Source organism: Taudactylus pleione, unplaced genomic scaffold, assembly GCF_031769625.1.
Source record: "Taudactylus pleione unplaced genomic scaffold, aTauple2 ptg000729l, whole genome shotgun sequence".
Taxonomy (NCBI): Eukaryota; Metazoa; Chordata; class Amphibia; order Anura; family Myobatrachidae; genus Taudactylus; species Taudactylus pleione.
This window is the reverse complement of record NW_028285131.1, coordinates 1,266,433-1,282,507: the sequence shown is the minus strand read 5'-3', so window position 1 is coordinate 1,282,507 and position 16,075 is coordinate 1,266,433. Positions and strand designations below refer to the sequence as shown.

Sequence of the window (16,075 nt, the reverse complement as noted above, 5' to 3'; positions counted from 1 at the left end):
GAAAGTGTAAGGCGTTTGTGTCTGCTAATGGCCAGGCTGATAAGAACATCCTTCTCTCTCGTTTGATGGTCCCTCTTGCTTTGTAAGCAAAGCAGCCGGGTTACTGCTGCCATTTCTTCAGCAATCATGGATCGCTACTTTCCGGAGACGAGATTTATACGAGACAGCAAGCAATTTATTCTAGCGTTTTTGCACACGTAAAATATGGCAGGATTGCAAGAGGTTCTGTGTTAAATACACTTTTTAATCATTGTAAGGAGCATGGCTTTAAATCAGCTAACAGCTTGCCAGACTAGCTTTCTATTATGCTAGCATTAAGGTTTTTAAGCTCTTCAAACACCACCTTAAATCTTCCCCCTAACATTAAATCTTCTCTCGCTTTAAGATGACAGATCTACGGTGCTATTGACTGATGCTGATTTCGGAGAGTCATCAAAACAGAAGTCGTTAACGGTTACTCACACAGTCCATTACCAGTCCGTGTCGCAGGCTACCGGGCCCTTGGTAGATGTTTCAGATGCTCGACCGGGAACAAGTGAGTATAATTGCATTGTCTTGTTGTTTTATCATTTCTAAAATATTTTTTATTATTATTATTACCATTATATAGTGCCCACAATACGAAGGGCTTTACAAACAACATTTAGACATTCACATCAGTCTATCTATTTATCTATCTATAATATGTGTGTGAGTATACAGTATATATACAGGATGAAAATATATTTTTCAGGACTGGTATCACTTCCCGAGTTAAACTTTTGTAATAAGAGGATTTTACATCAGCAGGCAAATTCATTAGTTTGTACCTACCATCCTGACTCTTTTATTTAATACATTTATTCATCCTTATGTGACCAACATAATTTAGATGCCCTTGGGTATAACACAGACCACATCTACATTACTGTGTCCAAAGCTGTTCTGTATTGTATCAAAGGGCAGCAAATATACACAATTCTGCCATGGTGAAAAACACAAATAGTAAGATGGGAAAACAAAGCAATATAGTTGGTGAAAGTAGCAGTAAGGAAATTAGAAAGGATTTAATTACAGGCATGTGGAGAGGCACTATATTCCACCGCCATGTCCCCTACCATGAAGCGAAGCATTTTTATTAGAAGGCCTTTTTCACATGGCTTTGGGAAAGACTAGCTTTCCTGTGTGGATGAGTTTCATATTGGAATTTGAATGCGAAGGACCTGAAGCTATTTCTCGTATTATGGGCAAATAATGACAGTAATGGCTCTAGGGAGCAAATAGTTCTGATACATGGGTAGCAAGCTATTAACTTTAGAACTATATAACTTTATTTAACTTTTCTCAATTTATTAAAAGGTTAACATGAAAAAAAATCAAAGATTTCTCTGGTGCTCGCCTACTTAGCCCTGCTTGCCCCCTTCCCTGTAAACCTCCATGGAGACAGAGGCTTCCCGCAATTTTTCAGGGACTTCCAGGCAGGGCAGGCAGAGCCTCCTCTGTCATACTCCTGAGATTTGATATAAAAAATAATTAGAATAATACAAAGAAGATATTTATAATTTATAAAAATCTTCTTTGTTTATTGTAATCATTTCTATAGTTAACACGCACCAGCTTTGTGGAGCTCCCTGGGACAGCAGGGAGACAAGAAATGAGGCAGTAACAGCTCAGCTTCTCTTCTCTATAGTCAGACACTGCTTGCAGAGCTGGGGGCGGGGAGACACCACGGGCAGAAAGCTGCACAGAAAGATAGCTAAGAGAGGCATGCCTCTGAGCACCGATGGACACTTTGGATGTGTCATGTGACCAGTAAGTGCACTGCAGTGTTTAGAGATCGGTAGCAGCAGCAAGAGAAGACACAGTGATGCATTAGGAGAATCAATTGACACTGAAGAGTTATAATGAGTAGGGGGTGAGACAGGCTCCCAGCACTCAGACCCATCTCCATGAGTGCCTCCCCAGCCATTGACCTCACTGCACGTTACTGCAATTTACCTAACGTTGAAAAGCAAGCTATCACCGTAACACAATCACGTGTGGCTTTTCAGACGCCTGTCCTACTAACGAGTGTTTAGCAGGCAAAAATCCACACCATGATAAAACAATATTGATCGTTACCTGACTTTCAGGGAACCGCACAAATGTTGATTGTTTCCCAGTTGGGTTACTGTGAATGGACAGTCACAATATGGGTGATTGCAGTTGGCTATAGAGCCGGACAGCCTCTGCTCTGCTGAACCCTTTCCTGATTTCTCAGTATGGGGGGTATGACGTATTGCACAGTGGAGCTGCATTAATTAATTTGCTAAGTTACAGCCTGGTAAATGTCTTTTATTCAATTAATCCACTGGAATAACATTTAATAATAAATTGGGTTATTTTCTAAAGCTCTCAGCAGTATGATTAATTGATTGAAAGTCTGAAAAACTGTTTGCAAGACTGAATTATACTCTTGCATTTTTTATCTCGTTAGTAATGACTGTGGATCATGCGGGATGCAGCGTGCCGGAAATAATGAATGCTTTTGCACATGCCGGCAGCTTGGGAGTGTGAACATAGTGACATCAGTAATCTCAGCAGATCATTATAGAGTTGATCAACTATATTCTCATCAGTACTGTATTTACCCCATATTACAAATGGGTCCTCATACACTATAGCTGCATTCATGTCAAAAAGCCCTGCTCGGCACGCCAAGAACCAGATAAAACTGCTTTCTTTGGGCGGAATTCAATTGATTACGCGGTCCGGATCTCCCGTCTAAAGTGACAGGAGATCGCGGGCCGCCATTCAATTGCTGCCGTTCTTCGCGCTGATCGCGCCCATAGAGGTCAGGTTTAGCCGCGTAAAGCAGCTAAACCCGACCAAAGTGCTGGGCGCGATCGCGAAAAGTGATGTTTGGGCGCCCAAACATGTAACTTTTCGCACATTTCAGCTCTCATCTCCCAGGGGCTGCGAGCTGAAATGTAGCGCTTGGCAGCTGATTGTGCCCGACAGGAGCAAGAATAGAATAGCTCCGTCAGGCGCGATAGGGGATGAAAACAATTGAATTCCGCCCTTTGAGTGTTCTTTTTTTTGCCAAAATGTGTCTTAGCCAAGGTCCATGGTGCTTCGTATACAGACTCAGTCGAACACAGATATATAAGTGTTGCATATGAAATTAATCAGTGCAGTCTCAAATCTGTTTGTCCCATTCATTATTAATAAAACACATTTTTGGGAGGAAAAAACACTTGATGCAAGCACGGGACCCAGCGGCTCACTCGTGACAGGCGTCTTGTTCTGCATGGCATATTAAGGCCAGGTGGGATACGTTCAATATCCCTACAGCGGGGATTCCGGCGGTCAGAATGCCGCGTCGGAATCCCAATACTCATCGGAATACCGGCACCAGCATCCTGACAGCCAGAATCCCGTAGGTAAGTAGCAGGGTTGGGGGAGAGTTGGGGTTAGGCACTAGGGGTGGTTTAGGATTAGGCATTAAGGGGGGAGGGTTAGGTTTAGGCATCTGGGAGGGTTAGGTTTAGACACTAGTGGAGGTTAGGTTTAGGCCTTGGGGAGGGAGGGTTAGGTATACTTGCCTCGAGTTGTCGGGATGGTAACCTAGTTGGGATGCCGGCATTGGGATTCTGACCGCCGGGATCTCGAACGCCGGCATACCGTACCCCACCCAGCCAGGCCAGTTGTATGACACAGCTGTACCTGTCTTCATAATATGCATGTGACATTTAATAGTAGAGGGGTTGGGGGTTATCAAATGAAGGGACAGTATTGTGAAGGACTGAAGTGGCTGGATAAGGTAGAAGCAAGTCATCTAGCAGTTAGGGAACAGTTTTAATGCGCCGGTGAGCTGCCGAGGTTGGTGAATGCATCCTGTCCTTCCTGAAAATAGTTTTCCACTTTCTCAGCAGCCTTGGCAAGGATGTGCGTAGCATAAGGCACATACATCGATCACTGTGATAAGAGACAGACAGATCAGCTCAGGTCTGTGCAACACACCAGATCTTTCTAGCTCAGTGCAACGGAAATAAAGAGATCCTTCTGTAAGACAATCCCCTCTGAACATGGAAACCACCTTAAAGCTGGCCATGCCCCGGGCCAGTGCTCCCAGAGACGGGATCGCTGTCCAATTTGTGCTGCCGGATCAGTTACAGCTTCACTGGGGCCTGTTAGTGAGGTCAGAACACCCACAGGCCGAAGGCGATCCTCTTTCGCTGGTGACCTCATCCATTTTGATTGGATATTTATCAGGTATCACACCAAGCAAAACACCCGATATCTCCGGATATTGTAGAGTGTCTGGAGACAGCTTTTATTCATTATTCATTAATGTGTGCCGTATTCTTTATTTCATATATACCTTCTGCTGCAAATAATATGGATATTATAAGTCATTGAATAGTTCAATGGACCTATAAGGGCAGGTGACAGAAATCTGAGGTTACTGTACCTGTAATAATTTATAGAATATTAGAGGTGAATTACTCCAAGGTTTATTAATTATTAATGAACACTTAATTGATGGCAACAGAACACAATGGTGATGTAAGAACTCGGTGTTGATGCAGATATTATTTGAATGAGTTTATACATATATTCGCATCACTTGTGTTTTATATATCAATAAACGATAGCCCTGGCCACCGTCATCCAGGACAAAGGGGCATATTTATTACAATCCATATTTTTTTTTAACAAAAGTTTTTGCTTTTATTTATATAAAGCGGTACAATACACAAAAGATTGAATTTAACATTTATACTATTATAAAATAGTCACTTTAACAATAAAAAAAAATATAAAATTTATTAACCATCGAAAAAAAATGCCAAACTGTTTAGTCGCTAACCAATATAATATACAGTAATAAATCACACAAAATAAAAAAAAAACAGGTCATTTTTCAATGCGATAGTGATGTGATAATTTCTCTCCAACTCGCAATGCAAAAATAAATATTTTCGCTTGCATTTATCATTTTGTTGAGGTGCCGGGACAGAGTTGCGGTCGCCCCTTCAATACCTGAACATGCCTTTTTCCCTGGAGACTATTTCAAATGATGTTATTACTTTCCACATAGAAAGCAGAGCTATTCGGTGCTGAGGATTCCGCTGTACAAATATCACAGCAGGGTGCGGTGGAACACTATAGAAGAATAGGACGTTTCTCCTTGTATTTTTTGGGGTTAAAAGCCATTTTATTTCTCACTAGAAGCGGCTCTGTCTAGCCAGGCTAAAAATATACCACCTCTCTGCAGTGGCTCTGACATTTCCAGAACGTGAGGGAATTCTCTTACAGGCAACACAGAATAGTACAGCGGGGGGATGAATAATGAGAGGTTGTACCATGGGGGGGATACTGAGGCATACATCACCCACCACGGTTTCCAGCTTATATGACTCCCAGAGAGAAGTGTGGATGATAATGTTCTTTCAGTCTTTCTAGTGGTTAGTTTTAGGGTTATTTATGGTGTGGTTCACAAAAACACACATCTATATTTTTTATTAGATCAGTATTCCTAAAGCTAGAGGCAGAGACGTGCATGAACACACAGACTGTTTCTGATGTCCTTAAATGTGTACACTGTAAAAGGATTGCCGCTGTTTTTGGGGCTGATTCACGGGTGGATGCAGCGGAGCGATTTTCTGTGCTACTGCGCATGCGTCTACATCACACCGGGCACGCATCCCGATTGCGTCCGCACAGGGTCGCAGTTGCACACGCACGGAGATGATCCGTCTTATGGGCGTGTTATGCGAGCGTCGGCAGTGTGTCGGTGAAAGCGGTTGCGTGCACAGACGCTCAACCGCTCACATAGGCCGCACTCGGACGTAGAAGCTGGGCTGGTGCACCAATGACGCACCAAGCGGTATATCGGGCGTTTCAGTCCTTGCACATTTGGATGCACGGATGTACACTAGGGACGCCACAGACGGGCAACGCCCGCTTCTGCACCCACCCCTGAATCAGCCCCATTTGTGTAGCTAGATACAGTGGTTAGCATGTAGGGCTCCATTTAAGAACGAGTCATTACCCCTTATGTACTGGCTAAAGGGCAGCCATTCAGTATTTAGCAAACAGCGGTAAGCTCATCTATAGATGGTGTTAGCTGAACATTCCCCATTGTCAGCAATGGCGATCCAACAACAGCCTTTCCAGCTTCAGCGAAGCCTTCCAGGCCTTGCCGAGTCCCCACAGGGTTGAAGCACAATGCACATGCACTTTAACCATCAGTTAAGCAGAGGTAGTCTGACGGCTACTCGGCAGAAGACTCCACCGAGGAGGGAGACACCACGGGACCTGGCCGGACAAGCAAGCGACGGTCAATACCAACATCATATTTCTTCGTATCAGTGATACTAAGCAAAATATGCAGCTAGCAATAAGCCACATTGATAAATGGAGCCCTTGTAGTTAATCCTGAAGATGCCCTTGTAGCTTGTGACCTGGCGTCTGGGGTCCCCTTAGAATGTAAGCCAGCCCCAGTCTGGGCAGTACTGGCCCGCAGCTGCCAATATAATATGATCCTGCACTGATGGGTACTCAAAAGGATGAGACCGTCTGTCTGTAACAAGCATGGTCCTTTTTGCTTTTGGGCTGTCAGTGTCTTTGTATGCTTTCAGTTTCTGAATTGTACAAGATGTCTTCCTTGTATTTCGTATCTGATCTAATGATCTTTAATCTTCCCTGTCTTTCTAATAGATCCAACCACTAGGAAAAATGCAAAAGCTGGGCCGGTAACTCGCAACAGGTACGCCAGCCAGTGGACGCTCAACAGACCCCACCCCACCATTTCTGCGCACACACTAACCACAGACTGGAGGCTGCCGACCCCTAGAGCCACAGGGTCAGTAGACAAGGAAAGCGACAGCTACAGTGTCAGCCCGTCACAGGACACAGGTAATTGTCAAATACCAATGAATAGGTCTTTATGTGCCCAGACGAGCCTTGCTCAGTAAGTACATAGGACATTTTATGTCTGTAAATGTTTATTAAACTCAAAATGCAATGCCCACATTTATAACAATTTCCAATATTGAGAATATTTTCTCATCTAAATGCGTCATTTAAGTTTTGTTTTTAGCAGTTTGCAAATATTTTGATAGTGTCCATATTTGTTAGTTGTTCACGGCTGGCAGCTACGTTGCTATGCTCTGCTGCCCTAGCAACCACCATTCACCATAGCGACCCTGAGCGCCACTTTCCAGGGTCATCCAGGCTGAGCGACATATTCCACCAGGAAGCCACATGGCCAGCAAAAGTCCTCTGTATTTCTCCCACAACTCATTATTTGTCGGAGAAAACATTATGCAGATGTTGAAAATAACAGGTTAAAAGTATAAAATAGTTTGATTCATCGTCCCCTGTCAAATGGATGTTACCTCTGCCAGCTAGTAACAGGCTATTCTGAGAGATGTAGATTAACAGGAGCTGAATGGCGTCTACAGTTTTCCTTTTATAGAAATAAATTGCATTAATTGGCTGGCATGATGCTGTTTTACCGTATTCATACTTGACACATCCACACTTACCTGACAGTGAACTTCATGCCAACCGTCTAATGTATTTGCTGGACGATATCATAATAATGAATTCATCTGCAGATAAGAAGAATCTAAAACACTGTTTGCACATTTCTGTCTCATATTCCCCAGCAAGTAAATCTCTGTTATATGGCAGTTCCTATGGTAACTTAATTTATCAGCCCCTCCAACAAAACCAGATTAAAAACTCTATTACCGGGAGCTACAAGATTATATTTATCAGTCTGAATTGCTTTGTCCATGGACTATGCACAAATGTACGCCATAAAGCATTTCATTTTATTTAATATTTTGCAAGAGGAAAGTCTACATTGGAAAAGGTTTGTGTGTGTGTGTGTGTGTGTGTGTGTGTGTGTATGTGTGCATGCGTCCGTGTGTATGCATGTATGTGTGTATACGTGCGTGTGTGTATGTGTGCGTGCGTATGCTTGCGCGTGCTGATTTTCTATGTGTAGCCTGTTTTATAATTGTCAGTGTTCAGCACAAAGGCGATTTCCCAATTGAAACAGCCTAAGCCAATAAAGGGATTAGAAGCAGCAACAATTGATTTTCTAGTAAGCCACTTACAAGATGAGAAATTACTTTAATATTAGTACGAATGATAAAGCAATTAAAAACCTTGTAGATTAAGAAGTATTTGCTTTGAACGTTAATGTTTTTCATATTAATCAAATGCCTCCCTTTCCTCTGGAAGAGTCTATATCCTGCAGTCTTCCCCAGCTCTATCACTACTTACATGTGGCGAAAAAAATCTAGGTATAGAAAAGTAAATGGTAACGTTGTCTATGTGGCATAGCACCATTGCAGGCATACGTTGTCTATGTGGCATAGCACCAGTGCATACGTTGTCTATGTGGCATAGCACCATTGCAGGCATACGTTGTCTATGTGGCATAGCACCATTGCAGGCATACGTTGTCTATGTGGCATACCACCATTGCAGGCGTACGTATGGTGTATCTTACACGCCCCATGGACGCTGTAAATGTGTATTTTGCTTTCAGTCGGCTCTGGCATTTCCGTACTCTGCTCTTCTACAGATCTGTCCTCAAACCGATTGCTACAGTTGCACCAAACAGCCCTAATTGGCGCGCCAGACTCTCTGCGACACGGCTTGCGCTGAGCGTCTTTTTGCACGAATGAGCGTCTTAGTTTGAATGCGATGCAACAAATCCGCTGGGGTTGGTTTTCCCTGTGACACTTGTATATCTGACGCTGTGTACGAAGGGCTTGCGCACACAGATATACAAGTGTCGCCGATCAAATTAATCAATGCAGTCTCGGAAAGCGATTTTGGGGCATGAGGACACACTAAGCTAGCCACTAAGTGCCAGAAGGCTATGATTCCAAATCAGTGTGCCCACTTTGGGTCATGCCTGTTGTCAGGTTACAGCACTAACTAGGCATCAGTCTACTACTGGGGCTTTGCCACAGGTAGACGAGCAGTTTTTCAGCCACAGAAGTATTCCCACTGTTTTTCCAGGTATTTGCAAACTACTGCTTTCAACACTTCTATTGCCTGTACTCGATCCATGCCGGAGCATGGGCAGTGCCAATTCATCCATGATACAGTCTGCAACCAGTCAAACATTCAACTCTGATGGCATATTGACTCCAGCCTAAAGGCATAGGGAGCTTCTCTCCCTGCTCTTTCGCCCGGGGGAATAACGCTTACTGCATTTGTAATTGCTTGAGATTATCCACCTGGAGGCAGCTTGGGTTGGCATTTTCATGCCCCACTGCTACTTTATTATTATTATTATCAGTTATTTATATAGCGCACACATATTCCGCAGTGCTTTACAGAGAATATTGGTCCATTCATTTCATTCCCTGCCCCAGTGGAGCTTACAATCAATATTCCCTACCACATGCGCAGACACATACATACTAGGGTTAATTTGTGTTGGGACCCAATTAACCTACCAGTATATTTTTTGGAGTGTGGGAGGAAACCAGAGCACCCGGAGGAAACCCACGCAAGCACAGGGAGAATATACAAACTCCACACAGTTAGGGCCATAGTGGGTATCGAACCCATGACCTCGGTGCTGTGAGGCAGTAATGCTAACCATTACACCGTCTGTGCTGCCCATGCTACTTGCAGTAATGAGATTGTCTTCCTAGATTCCTGCACTAAGTCCTCGTTATCTTCCACTTATAGTTGTCTATTTGTTTTACCCTTGGCCACGGCGCTGCTCTGCTCTTCTGTGTGCCTTGTGTCCAGTGTTATAGTGGTGTAAAATAATTGAGCTGTACTTGACGTTGTTCCTGCAGACAGAGCGAGGAGCAGCATGGTATCCACAGAAAGTGCCTCATCCACCTATGAGGAGCTGGCGAGAGCCTACGAGCACGCAAAGATGGAGGAGCAGCTGAGACACGCCAAGTTCACCATTACAGAGTGCTTCATATCAGACACCTCATCGGAGCAGCTGACTGCAGGGACTAACGAGTACACAGACAGTCTGACCTCCAGCACACCCTCAGAGTCTGGGATATGCAGGTTTACTGCATCACCCCCGAAACCCCTCGACGGAGGGAAGGTGCAAAATATGGCAGCTCCAAAAGCACATCGGCCAGGTAAGTGCACGCGCCACTTTTAGGAAATGATAAATATGGTCTCTGTTTCTTCATTCACTGTCTTATGCTCATGCTGGGTGCGTTGGGGCTGATTCTGAGTTGGCGGAAAGGCAGAACCAGCAAGTAACCATAGTACCTGGGTAAAACCGTGCTGCACTGCAGGTGGGGCAGATGTAAAGTATGCAGAGATTTAGATTCAGGGAGGGGCGTGTCCTAGCTCACATCTGAATTGCAGTTATTTGTGGGCTACATGCAAAAGCAGCCAGTATTTACCCTGCATGCAAGATAATAAATGCATTTGCACCCCAAAGTGACTTTTCTTCTGCTTTTGCTCCCAATTCAGAAATAGCCCCAGAATGTACTAGGAAAACATCTGGGGTTTGGGAGTCGAGTATTTGCAACATGTCATTTAAATTGCAAGGAACAAAAAATGTGTATTTTATTCTTTTAGTTTTCCGGTTTCTTGATTTCCAGAAATAACAGTGCTATGGAACACACTCTGCAGGGATCTTCAAAACAATCCATACAAAATAATTGACAATTGTGTCTATCAACCACACAAATAGAACTAGACTTGTCATGCATACATATTATTTTTTTTTTTAAATCTTTTCATGGAAAGTCTTTTATAAGGTATAAAAAAAAAAGAAGACGGGAATTGTTATCACCGATGGTTACAAGATGCACAGTGACAATGAGTTATTGAAATGCAAGGGGTATATTTCCCAAAGGTAAATTTTCATTGATTTTATTCAATTTAAAGTCGATTAACATAGATGTATTGTTACTGGGGTAAATCATGCATTTAATAACAGACAATTTTTGACTTATTTTTTTTAAGCATTAGTAAATTTGTGATTAAGCCCCAGAAACACAACATCGATGTTGATTGATTTAAAATTGATTAAAATCTGACCTTTTAGTAAATATACCCCCAAGTCCCAGTACAATGGCTGAAAAAATTTTATCAAGAAAAAAAAGAGTACTGTTTCTCATAAATGAGATATAACGATTATATGCATCGAATAGGAATTAGTTGATTTTTCTACAAATGTCCCTCATTTATTAGATAGTAACTGAACAACGTACAGGGTGGGGGAGGGGCAGCTAGAGAAGAAGTGGGGGAGGGGGTGGAGAGATTAGGAAAGGATGTGTAACAAGGTAAAACTCAGGGGTTGAGGAAAGAGGCATAAGTCATATTCAAGTGGTGCTTGGGGTTGGAGTGTTGATATACAGTAGGTGAGTCCAAAGTTTGCGGCCGGTATTTAGTGTGAGATGTTGCCCATAGCAACCAATCAGATTCTACTTAACATTTATCTAGCCACTTCTAGAAGATAGTAGCTAGAATCTGATTGGTTGCTATGGGCAACATCTCCACTTCTAAAAACTCTCACTTTAGTAAATATACCCATAAGACTGAGACTGTTATGACGACAACCAAAGTGGATCGTTCCAGAAATATAATGTGAAAATAGCTGCCAATCCTGTCCACATTGCTTCCCGCACAGGTTTCAAGCTTGGGATAGCGGGAAGATGCTCCTGCATCATGTACAATGGTGTGTATAGTGTATGGGAGGTTTCTCTGACAGCCATGTGCGGATGGAGCACTGTGCTGTACTCGTGCAAACTGCATCCACTCATCCTCTCCTAAGGGGTGTCCACAGGCCTGCCAAGAGCCGTGGCGGGCCCCGGTAATAGGGGGCGTGGCCTAACCGCTGGAGGAGTGGCCACGCCCCCTTGCCGAGAAAAGCAAAAAGATTTGCAGGGGAGGGGGGCGCTCTGATCCCCCTCAGCCTGGCGCAAAGCCAGGGGGGCGCGATCAGTGTGATCGCTCCCCCGCACAGGCATAGGAGACTGCTGTGGCTGCTGCTCAGCAACTACGAGCAGTCTCCACTGCAGCTCAGCTCACGCTGTGTGCTGGGCTGCTGTGAGGGAGGGGGAGCGGCGCCGGACCCGGGCCCCCACCGGGCCCCTCAGGAAGCCTGGGCCCCGGTAATCTGTACCCGCTCCCCCCCCCCCCCCCCCACTCTCGGCGCCCCTGGGTATCCAACATCGGCCTGCAAAGCCGTCTGATTGGTGTCTAGGGGCAGTGTATCTGGAGCAAGGATGTAATGGTATGAGAGGCAAATCTTGCTCAAAACTCTGCTTTAACTTTCTAGTAGACCCTTTTCAGTTAGGCTATCAACCAACACATTCCACGGAATCCACGGTTAGTGATCACCTTTGCAGCAAAATGAAAAGTAACATTTTTCCCTCTGCTCCCTGGGTCTCTCCTGCATTCGACACTTTTTTTTTTTGTCGATCACCTGCTAATCTACTTTCTTTACCTCTCATTTCCTCCTTGATCATCTGCAGATAGATTAAACTCAGCAGGGAATGGGGAAAGTGGAAAAAGAATCTTTTGATAGCTGCACACGGGCAATGCATCAGATATTTAATTCTAGGTGATTCTAGGCAGTTTCGCAGATGCTATGTACATTCTATTTTAGATAACATGCTGAGAAAACTACACTTGTTCAGAGACGCTGTGCAGTGCGCTATTATATCCATGTCTGCGGGAGACTAGAATCACCTAGAATACGCACAGCGCAGACGGCGAGGGCTGCTGCTAGAAACGTGCTATGCCGGGGGGTACACCCTAAGACCAGTAACCTGTTTACTTAAACCATCTAACAATTTGTAATATGATATTCCTGCTGTGTGTCTGGTCCCTGACTACAGTAATTGTGACCGCTAATCTCCAAAGATATATGGTGAATTTACCTTATGAGGGGTTTCCAAGTTACATGGAATGCCACTCACAATAAATGATGGTGTAAGGCTAATATTACAGCCGATATTATAAGTGAATAATATTATATTGCAAGGCTGAAATATTATAGGGGAACAGGATGTCAGTTTGATTTCCAAATACCACTGTGGCATAAAACAACTAGATTATTATTATTATTATCGTTTATTTATATGGCGCCACAAGTGTTCCACAGCGCCTTACAAGGTACATAACCAAAAAGTGACTTACAGTAAAATACAATACAATGAAGGACAAGGACATGGATAATATACATTGATACATAGGTGGCCATAACACCCACATAAGCAACAAAGCATTGGCACCAAGTGTTAGGTGTCCTAGTGGTGAGTTTGAAGTAGATGAACATAAAGTAAGGAGAAGCACAAGAGGGTAGATACAATGATTATTATGTGTATGCAACAGTGTAACACACTGTGAACTCTATGTAACGATTTTATAACAACATTGTTAATACTATAGGGGGAAGTTCTAAAGCAAATATACAACCGGATTATCACAATTTCAACAACTTTATACTACATGAGCACCGTAGAATTGTAGTTAAACATCATACTGTGGGATCAACAAGAACTGACATTGGTGAGGCAGCAGTATAAGATGTACTAAAAACATCCGTGTATGAATCAGTCATGGATTGTAGTGTGACAGCATAACAATAGTTCACATACTAATAGTTACAAGCATCAGCGAAACAAGTTTTAAAACACTTATTCATCTCTTCGCACATTCTACTCTATTTTTTTGTTTTTATTTCGCTTGTTACATATGTGGTATATGAAGTACCATTTTATTACGTGTTGCAATAAAAGTTTATATTTTAAATATCTGATACATTGCTTGTGTGCACCTATCAAAAGATTATTTTTCCACTTTCCCCATTCCCTGCTGAGTTTAATCTATCTGCTTGAAATCTTTGGTGGCACTCCTTCCCATTGGACACTAGGACTAATATAATACATATACTATTGTATCGTGTTGTGTCTGATGAGAGGTGTGGCAAGAAATTATCATATTTAGACTCTAGTGCAGTGGGTATATCCATGGTTTCATCTGCAGGTAAGACTCAGCCCTCTACCCTACACCGACACTGATCAAACAGTAGCTAAAGTGCCCAGTGATCGACCCACAGCTAAGGATCACTTCTCACTTCTCCTTCCTTACGTTACATTTGACCACCCTCTGCTTACGTTTGTGATTAGTCACCTCCTTCTTTTCTAATTGTTCACCTCCTTCCTTTCTGATTATTCACCAACTTCCTATATGATTAGTCACCTCCTAACTTTCTGATTATTCATCCCCTTCTTTTCTGATTAGTCAGCTACTTCCTTTCTGATTATTCTCCTCCTTTCTTTCCGATTATTTTCCCCCTTCCTTTCTGATTAGTCATTTCCTTCCTTTCTGATTATTTGCCCCTTCCTTTCTGATTAGTCGAATAACGATGGTCAGCACTCACAGGAATATAGGTTATGTGCATAAATACCACTAGCTGCTACCCCAGGGAGTATCCTCGCTTCCTTACTGGAATAGTAACATACAAAGGGGGGGGGGGGTGCTCTATGGTATCTCTGACTACTAGGTGGGTCTAGCAGTTCTAACCGGTTTATGCTATGGAATAGATGTGTGCATTAAAACGGTGTAGTTCCATGATTTTGATCAGATTGGATTGGGAGTTCCTTTGACCACAAAGTGTGCGCATCCTAAATTTTGGCCAATGATGTACTGTATCGATGCCAGTCAGGTGGGCATTATCTGTAGGCTGGGATTTGTTAAGTTTTATAATGCAAAGTTCAGTCTAGTGAGTCTTTACGAATCAGGTGAGCAAAAACTGTAGGCAGGGTGTTGTGTTATCAACGGTGTGGACCTTTCTTTTATATTATTCATGATAGGTGCAGTAGATCCCTCATTGTCCCAGCTCGCAGGTACCTCTGGGATAATATTAGGTGCAGTGTCATGATTGAAAGACACTATTGTGTAGAAATTAGGTAAGATGGATGCTACTTGCCAATTAATAGACTGCTGGTCCATCAGGCTTCTGCGCCTCCCGTTGATGAATAAGTGCAAGCATAGGGGCTGGTTTGGGAAATATATGTATTGGAAGCAAACTAAATGAAAAGTTATTTTATTAACTCAAATTGGCAAATTGCAAGTACAGCAAAAGCAGTATAAAATCAACACATGTAAATAGTCCTTATGTGTATCTCGGCCCAACGCGTTTCCTCCCTGGTTAGACTCTTTATGAGCCACTGGGAGGACATGATGGAGCACATCTGGTCCAGGAGCGAGCTTGGGGCGAACTTAGGACCTGATTCAGACCCGGTCGCAAGCGCTGAGCGCTCGCAACCGGGTCGATGGTGGCCCAGAGCGCATGCGCATGGCGGAGCCGGCTCCGTCGTGCACATGCGCGAGACCCGGATAGCGACGGGCAATCCGTCGCTCCGGGTCCCACACCAAAAGGGGGTGTGCTGTCGATGTTGAGTGACAGCACGCCCCCATTGGTGGGCGGGTCGGGGGGGGTGGCTGCCCAGACGGAGGCATTCCAATGGGAACGCCTACCGTTTGGGGGAGACCCCACTGACATCACAAGTGTCAATGGGAGAGCTTTTGGCTCTGTTTGAGCCGAAAGCTCTCTGGGGCTTGCGGCCACGAGACCTTCCCACAAGGGTCTCGTCGCAAGCCCGATGGTCAAGACCATCGCGACCATCATCCTGGCCGCTCGCATTAGCTGTGGGTGGCAACCCACAGCAATGCGAGCAGCCAGGAGGCCGCTCCATAAAAAAAAAAAAGACGCCCTGATTCAGAGCGAGCGCTCTGTCAGAGCGTCCGGCTCTGAATCAGGGCCACGGTTCTCTGGAGAAGGTATATTGACGACGTCCTGTGTATTTGGCAAGGCAATGAAGCATCACTACAATAATTCCTGTTTCGCATAAACAACATTAAGTGAAATTTACATTTAATTTCCAAGTACAGTAAAGGAAGGGTAGAATTTTTGGACTTGGACATTTTTGTTGTTGACTCTACACTACAAACCAAAACACATCATAAACAAGTTGATGTAAATAGTTACATCTTGGGCCACAGCAATCACCACCCAAGCTGGATAAAGAGTATCCCTAAAGGTCAATTCACAAGGCTGAGATGCAACTGTACAAACATG

General features: G+C 43.8%; 1 protein-coding gene across 1 annotated transcript in view; it reads left to right on the top strand.

The window, feature by feature from the left end:
* The window catches only part of DSCAM (DS cell adhesion molecule), a 95,033-nt gene that overhangs the window by 47,495 nt on the left and 31,463 nt on the right, over nucleotides 1-16,075 (top strand). Inside the window, exons 4-6 of the mRNA XM_088456952.1 lie at nucleotides 386-535; nucleotides 6,685-6,882; nucleotides 9,804-10,106. Of these exons, the coding sequence (XP_088313078.1) occupies nucleotides 386-535; nucleotides 6,685-6,882; nucleotides 9,804-10,106 (651 nt within the window). The remainder of the gene's footprint in view (nucleotides 1-385; nucleotides 536-6,684; nucleotides 6,883-9,803; nucleotides 10,107-16,075) is intronic.